This window comes from Electrona antarctica, assembly GCF_951216825.1.
Source record: "Electrona antarctica genome assembly, chromosome: 11".
Lineage (NCBI taxonomy): Eukaryota > Metazoa > Chordata > Actinopteri > Myctophiformes > Myctophidae > Electrona > Electrona antarctica.
This window is the reverse complement of record NC_136792.1, coordinates 27034583-27042082: the sequence shown is the minus strand read 5'-3', so window position 1 is coordinate 27042082 and position 7500 is coordinate 27034583. Positions and strand designations below refer to the sequence as shown.

The 7500-nt window shown below is 43.3% G+C and overlaps 1 protein-coding gene across 2 annotated transcripts in view; it reads left to right on the top strand.

Annotated features, from left to right (window-relative positions):
• Window positions 1-7500, top strand: part of LOC306932692 (uncharacterized protein) — a 51515-nt gene that overhangs the window by 34480 nt on the left and 9535 nt on the right. For both annotated transcript variants that reach the window (XM_079514588.1, XM_079514587.1), the window contains exons 5-8: window positions 1831-1891; window positions 2781-2911; window positions 3836-3955; window positions 4437-4550. In XM_079514588.1, the coding sequence (XP_079370714.1) occupies window positions 1831-1891; window positions 2781-2911; window positions 3836-3955; window positions 4437-4550 (426 nt within the window). The remainder of the gene's footprint in view (window positions 1-1830; window positions 1892-2780; window positions 2912-3835; window positions 3956-4436; window positions 4551-7500) is intronic.

Sequence of the window (7500 nt, the reverse complement as noted above, 5' to 3'; positions counted from 1 at the left end):
ATTGTATACAGTAGGTCACAATAACCACGTCCACCTGTACATGAGTAGGCTGTAACCAACAATACTTTTACTGAAGTTCCCTGCAATGACTCTCTCCCTCTGAGTTTCTGAAGCCTAATTGATGGGGCCAAAAATAGTATGCTAACATGCTCACAACGGATGCAACGCATTGCGGATGCAACGCGTTGTGAGCTTGTAGGTTGGCTATTTTCTAGCTTAAATTAGCTTTACTAATCACTTTGCTGAACTGATGGTGTGTTGCGAAGGTGAGACTAAATGAGAAAAGCTAGAAAGGAAACCTTGGAAACCGTGAAGGACATATGGGCCGCTGCGCTGGCATCCTGTAGCGGCTGTAGCCATTCGAAATCCCGCCCTTGTCTCACTTCCTGTTAAGCCCATCTGACTTCCTCCTCAGCAGGTTGGTGATTGGACCGGGGAGACACAGGAAGTGTGACAAATGAGTAGGGGGTCCCTCCTTTACTCCTACTCAGCCAAATGTTAGTTTAAGGTCAAGGTCAAGTTTATGTCCCAAACTGGACAATTTATGTTACAGTAGATAATACAAACTCTAAAACACAGTAAACATACATAAACAAGAACGTAGACATAGACAGGCGTGCACATAACCTTTTTGGCTATAGACGAATTTAAAAACGGGTCTCATGGTCACAGCTTACGTATTTCCTGTAGGCGGACTCGGCGTAGCTGCGGGGTTTAAACCCTCACCAGGCGCATCTCTTCCACTACAGTGAACGGTAGAGTGAGTGATGTTAGTCTGCCTCAAACGTTACTCTTTTACCTGCTTTTTACTAACACTAACATTACCCAGAACATCGAGATGAACCTGTGTAGTTTATGGCTGCTCCAACAGTAGTGGCAACATTTAAAAAAAAAAAAACGGAATGTCAAAATATCCACCGCGGTGGCTGAGACCAGAGCCATTGAGTAATGGTTGAGACGAAGCAGTGAAAGGTCCTGAAAGATACATAACGTCAGTCTTACCCAATACCCAATCTTTCTGTTTTATGAACACAAGGCTGCCGTACTTTATACCTCATACTTTAAATGCTTAGTATGAGGTATAAAGTACAGCAGTCTATGGGTAAGACTGATGTTATGTATCTTTCAGGACCTTTCACTGCTTTGTCTCAACCATTACTATATGGCTCTGGTCTCAGCCACCGCGGTGGATATTTTGACATTCCGTTTTTATTTTATTTTTCATGTTGCCACTACTGTTGGAGCAGCCATAAACAACACAGGTTCATCCCGATGTTCTGGGCATCTTTGTAATGTTAGTGTTAGTAAAAAGCAGGTAAAGGAGTAATGTTTGAGCAGACTGATCAGTCACTCTACCATTCAATGTAGTAGAAGACGTGCAGGTTTACCCCGCAGCTACGTCAGCTCCGCCTACAGGAAATACGTAAGCTGTGACCATGAGACCCGTTTCTGGATTCGTCTATAGTCCTCAGAGGAGCACCTGGAGAGTCCACTGTGGGCAGACGTCTCTACTCTACTTAGCCAGCATGAACAACGATAAAATGAACTACCGCGGAGGTTCCATGTTTAACTTACCATAATAGTATAAGTGTTATAGGCAGTTTGTCTGTGGTACCATGTGTATCCTTAAGTGAACATGAACTGTAAACCCCCGTTATATTTGTTTCCTTGTAAAATTAATTGTAATTTGTGGAATCAAATAAAGAACTAAAGTGTGTGTGTGTGTGTGTGTGTGTGTGTGTGTGTGTGTGTGTGTGTGTGTGTGTGTGTGTGTGTGTGTGTGTGTGTGTGTGTGTGTGTGTGTGTGTGTGTGTGTGTGTGTGTTCACAGCGGTGTGCAGACAAGGTTGTCACCAAGTCCATGGGTCCTGTAATGTTCCTGGAGAATGCAAGTGAGTCTGACTTAGCGTCACTTTGACACATAAAGGGGAGGCGTCCAAAGGCGTCCTGTGGCACTGAGTGAGTTAAGACAATGTGATGACAGAACCAAATGAATCACTGTAGCAGTGGTTTTCAAAACATTTTGAGGACACGGCACACCAGCGACACGTTAAAGGACAACTTTAGTGTTTTTCAACCAAGGTTCATGTTTTAGGTTGTTATTAGAGAAAGTAAAAGATGAGTGTTCATTTTTTTTTTCATTTGCTGCTTTCTTTTGTTTTAGCAATTTTAGCTATTTTTGACAGGCATTCGAACATGGGGCTAAATATGTATTTTCTTTTTACAAAATGTTATAGCGATTTCTTTTTTATTATTTACTATAGTCCCACTAGACCCCATAAAATTACATCCACAAAAAATCACGGGATCTATTGAATGTGAAGGAGGAGGTGACATACTGACATATTGGGCCTACAACACACATCGCATCCCCCTAGTACCCCCTTCACATTCAGTAGATCCTGTGATCTTTTGTGGCTAGATGTAATTTGATTTGATTTTGGTGTTCTAATAAATAATGTGTTCGTGTTGATTATTGTGTGTTCGTCTCCAATCCATATTTATTTATGCCCTCGCCAGGTGCTATTATATACCGCCATCAGTAATACAACAAAAATACTTAACAAATAAATAGCATTAGCGGCTGTGCAACAACAATATGCCATATGTTTCAAGTTTGTTTTGCTTGCCTATGGATATACATACTGTTGACTTTGTCATCAAGACTCATAACACATACAAATAAATGACATTAATCACTGCAGGTACAGTATCAGGTCATCATTACACTATAATGTCACAATGAATATGACTTCCTGCCTTCTCTCTCTCCATTGCCAGGTGTCACTATGGCTGGCAGGGTCATCTGTGTGACCACTGTGTGACTTTTCCTGGATGTGTATATGGGAGCTGCAGTGAACCCTGGCAGTGTGTGTGCGATGTCAACTGGGGAGGGCTGTTATGTGATAAAGGTAAATTCAACATGATTATTTGTTTTTCACCCTATGTATGTGTGCATGCGTTTGTGCATGTGCGCGTCATTGTTTGTATATTGGTTCGTTAGGTGTGGTTCTTCACACCCCTCACCAGTGAGAGCCTACTGATCCTTTCTATAAGATAAGTCCCACATATCCCTTGGGGCTCCTCCATTACTTCTGTGGGACTGTTCATTCAGCCTTTCCCACAATGTTACAGGAGGGATATTTCTCCACTCTACACCCAGCGTCCCTCCCTCTGCCCCAGTGTGGGAGCTGGGATCTCGGAGCCACACGAGGGCCCACGGGTGGTGCTTTGTGAAGGGAGGAAAGGCGATAGCCTTGGGTAAAGTGAATGTGAGCTGGGCTGGGTTGGGTGCTGCTTAACTAGGTGGGGTCCTTGGCTGTGTCTCTCCATTCAGCAGCGCTCTGTAAAGCTGTGGCGACACAAAGGAGTCTGTGGACATGGACGGGATCATTAGAGAAAGCAAGGCTTTAATCAGCTTCTACACCAGAGACAACAGGCCCCACAGCTACAGTACTTACACATTGGGCCGACCTGGATTCACCACGTGCACACACACACACACACACACACACACACACACACACACACACACACACACACACACACACACACACACACACACACACACACACACACACACACACACACACACACACACACACACACACACACACACACACACACACACACACACACACACACACACACACACACAGGATGGGAGTGGCTCAGGGGTAGAGTGGCCGGAGGGGAACCACAAGGTTCCCAGTTCGAACCTGGGCTCCCCCAATCCCAGCAAGACTCTGAACCATGTTCTCCTTCAGTGTAATAGTTTTTTCAAAGATGTTACCTCGCTGTGTTTAGAAATGTATTTATGTGTGTGTCTGTCTCAGATCTGAACTACTGTGGTACCCATCATCCCTGTAAGAATGGAGGTACTTGTTCCAACACAGAGCCAAACGAGTACCAATGTGAGTGCCAAGATGGCTTCCTCGGCCGCAGCTGTGATATTGGTGAGTGCAGATTCACCACCAGAGAGACAGTGAGAAATGTATTCAAACTATTTGAAACTGTGGTTCTCAAACCTTTTAGTCCGTGACCCAAAAGAGACATTTTGTTTCCCCGGGAGCCAAAGCAGTTCTACAAGCACACAATGCGTCATAATGCGACGCGTTGTGTGCTTGTATATCGGCTATGTTTACTACTTCTATGTTTACTACTTCTTCAACATTTGTTTCTAATTAATTAATTTATTTTATTTTGAAATAATAATAATAATAATAAGTACCGGTAAATGTAGGGTGCCGACCTACTGTTTGGGAAACACCGATTTAAAATGTTGAGAATAGTTTTTTGTACTTCTATAATTATAATTTTCCATAGCACATTTTACTACTTTAATTCCCAAACTCTCTATAACGTTCAATCTTCCCTCCCTCCTTCCCTGCATCTACTTGATGTCTTCCCTCTGTTTCTTCTCTGTCTCTCCATCAGTGGAGCATGCGTGTTTATCGTCCCCCTGTATGAACGGGGCCACCTGTGAGGAGAACCCAACAGGATTCAGTTGCATCTGCGCCAACGTCTGGACCGGACACACCTGTGCAGATGGTAATTGTCAATACCACATGCACACGCACGCACACACACACACACACACACACACACACACACACACACACACACACACACACACACACACACACACACACACACACACAGACACGTGTGTTCATGTGTCGGCTGGTGTGAGATTGCCCCTTGATTGGTTTTTATTGGATTAAAGCCAGTAAGTGATTCCGATCAATCCACCAGAGGAAGCTAATTTACACAATACACAAACAACATTAACAGCAATCAGAGTCTCCACTTACTCCTTTCCTCCCTTTCTCTCTCTCTCTCCCCCTCTCTCTCCTGACATTGTATGCATCTATGAATGTCACTGTGATGTATGCAAGCATGCGTGCCTGTGTGTGTGTGTGTGTGTGTGTGTGTGAATGAATGCATTTTTATTTTCGTGTCTTGTCGTTAAGACCCATCCCTTACGGGATTATAAGACACCAACAACATAAATAAACAATATCACGTTCACTTCCCACACAGAAGTTACACCAAGTATAGAGCACCGAAGTCTGACGTCACTTTCAGTAGAGGGCGTCAGTCCCCAGGTTCATGTATTTTTTTATTTGCATTGTAATCTCCATAGGGGGATTTTAGGTCGCTTCATATAAGAACTGTGTTTGAAAAATAAACCGACCACCCCGGCCTTTCTGTCAGGGGAGTGGCTGTGCGTCGTTAATGATTTCCATTCATATTTGATACAGCCAGTTTCTGGAGAAAATGGAATTAATGTGGCCGCAAAAGCCTTGAAACAACATATGAAGGCAATGTCGCTGCTAATATACGTCATGCCCAGCTGTCAACACATTGCGTTCCTGAGATTCCTCGTTGACGTAAGCTCAGCTGGTGGTGACTCGCCTCGTACTAACCACGAAACATTAAATATCAATAAAATAAAAATAAAAATAAACGTAATTAACATTCAGTTTCTGTTGTGCGACGGGGAGATGCAGCCACCCGCCTACCCGGAAATGTAGTCTCTGGGTTGTTTGGCTCGTTTCTAACGCTTATTTTGTTACTCTTTGGGTATATTTGTACATTTCCACCTTCAGTCGATGCTTCATATCCATATGAGTGAAAAGGCCGGGGTGATCGGTTTATTTTTCAAACACAGTTCTTATATGAGGCGATCTAAAATCCCCCTATGGAGATTACAATGCAAATAAAAAGTACACGAACCTGGGGACTGACGCCCTCTACTGACAGTGACGTCAGGACTTCGGTGCTCTATTTGATAAAAACAAAAACAGAAATAAGCAAAAAAATAAAAATAAAATACATCACATATAAGTTTTCTTTGTCCGTATGTCCCAAGCTTTCTCTATATATTCTGCTAATGCAAATATCTTCTGTTTGAAAATCCATCTCAGTCGCTCTGCATCACTTAACCACATCAGATCTATATTTTTACATCTGTTAAATAACTTTTTACATAGCTCATGATGTGTGTGTTGGGCTTGTGGATGGGCGATGGACACACTTCCTAAGTAGCTCAGTTCAGCTGAGCAGTAGGATAGGATATTTTATGGGTTCATATCAATTCTTAATCATTCGTTATCATTTCTTTCTTTTTTGGCTTTCTGCCTTTATTGATAGTAGGCTGACAGGAAATGGGGAGAGAGATGGGGACATATAGTATTTGGGTTCATATATATCTTCTTCCCAAAAGGACTTTCAAACTAGGAAGGGTATGGCCTGGTCAGCCTGCAATGACATGCATAAGATCTGGTTATCCCAGCTTAGTAAGATGTTCAAAGTAAAAAATATTTAGGACGACCGTCGACCCGATTAAGGCTCCGAGACATGGACACTTTCAAAGAAATTAGAGAAACGGTTGGCACCTACACCGCCTTCGAACTGGGGATGGCAATGAAGGACCGCAAAGTCTGGCGTGGCATTGTGAAATCCATGATCTCGACCACGGTCGAAAAAGTATGATAGATGAGATATATATAAGAAAGACTAGATGGCTCACCCGCGCTGTTGGCCAATGGAGAGCGACATCGCTACATGGTGGCCATCTTACTGGGGTGCAGCATAACATTGTGTCTATGGGGCATGTACTTAAATAACCACAACTTGCTCAATTTTTAACCGAGTTTGTTAGAAACGTCAAAGACGTCTGCATACTGATATGCTTTTATATGATGTTCATATAAAAATAACATTAAGCAGATAAGCATCCTGAATCATAGCCACGTGGATAACGTTTGTAATAAACCAACCCGTTTGGTATTTTTGTTTGAGCTGCCATAGAACATACTGTACTGTAGCACCTCAGCAAGATGGCCGCCAGGTAAACTACGCCAGAGACTCCGCCTTGAGCCATCTATTCTAAAGCCATCCATTATGTCTATGGATGGGGAATGACACGCAGCAAAGGGAGTCGAACCTGCGACACGCTGCATTAGCAACCTACAGTAGGTGCCGCTAAGCCAGCCGTCTGGGCCAATCTGTTACAATTTCAGCCCGGCTGTATCCCAAATTCTAATTTACAGGAGCCCACACATCCTTTAGAACGAGAGAGAGAGAGAGAGAGAGAGAGAGAGAAAGCAATAGCACACACCCACATATAATATGTTTGGCTGTAGTATGTGTGTGTGTTGGATGATGCAGGCAGGAGTATGTCAAAGCTCTGTGTATAAACATACACTGTTCCACATCCTCTGCTTCCAGTCCCATACTTGTAAATGTCTGTAGACGGGGCCGGTTGGTAGTAGTGTACACCGACACCAAGCATTACAAACTTGACACTAAACCTCTTTCACAAACGTGTACAAAAGACAGAGAGGAGAGGTTTCTTACAATTTAACAAAAGATTCACAGTGTTTGACAATCAACAAGGCTGGTCAGACATTCCAGACAAAACTCAGACTGGTATTGTTGAATATTTCCCTCCACCATAGCTAATAGACTGCACAGTCCCCTCCCCCCCTTCTCC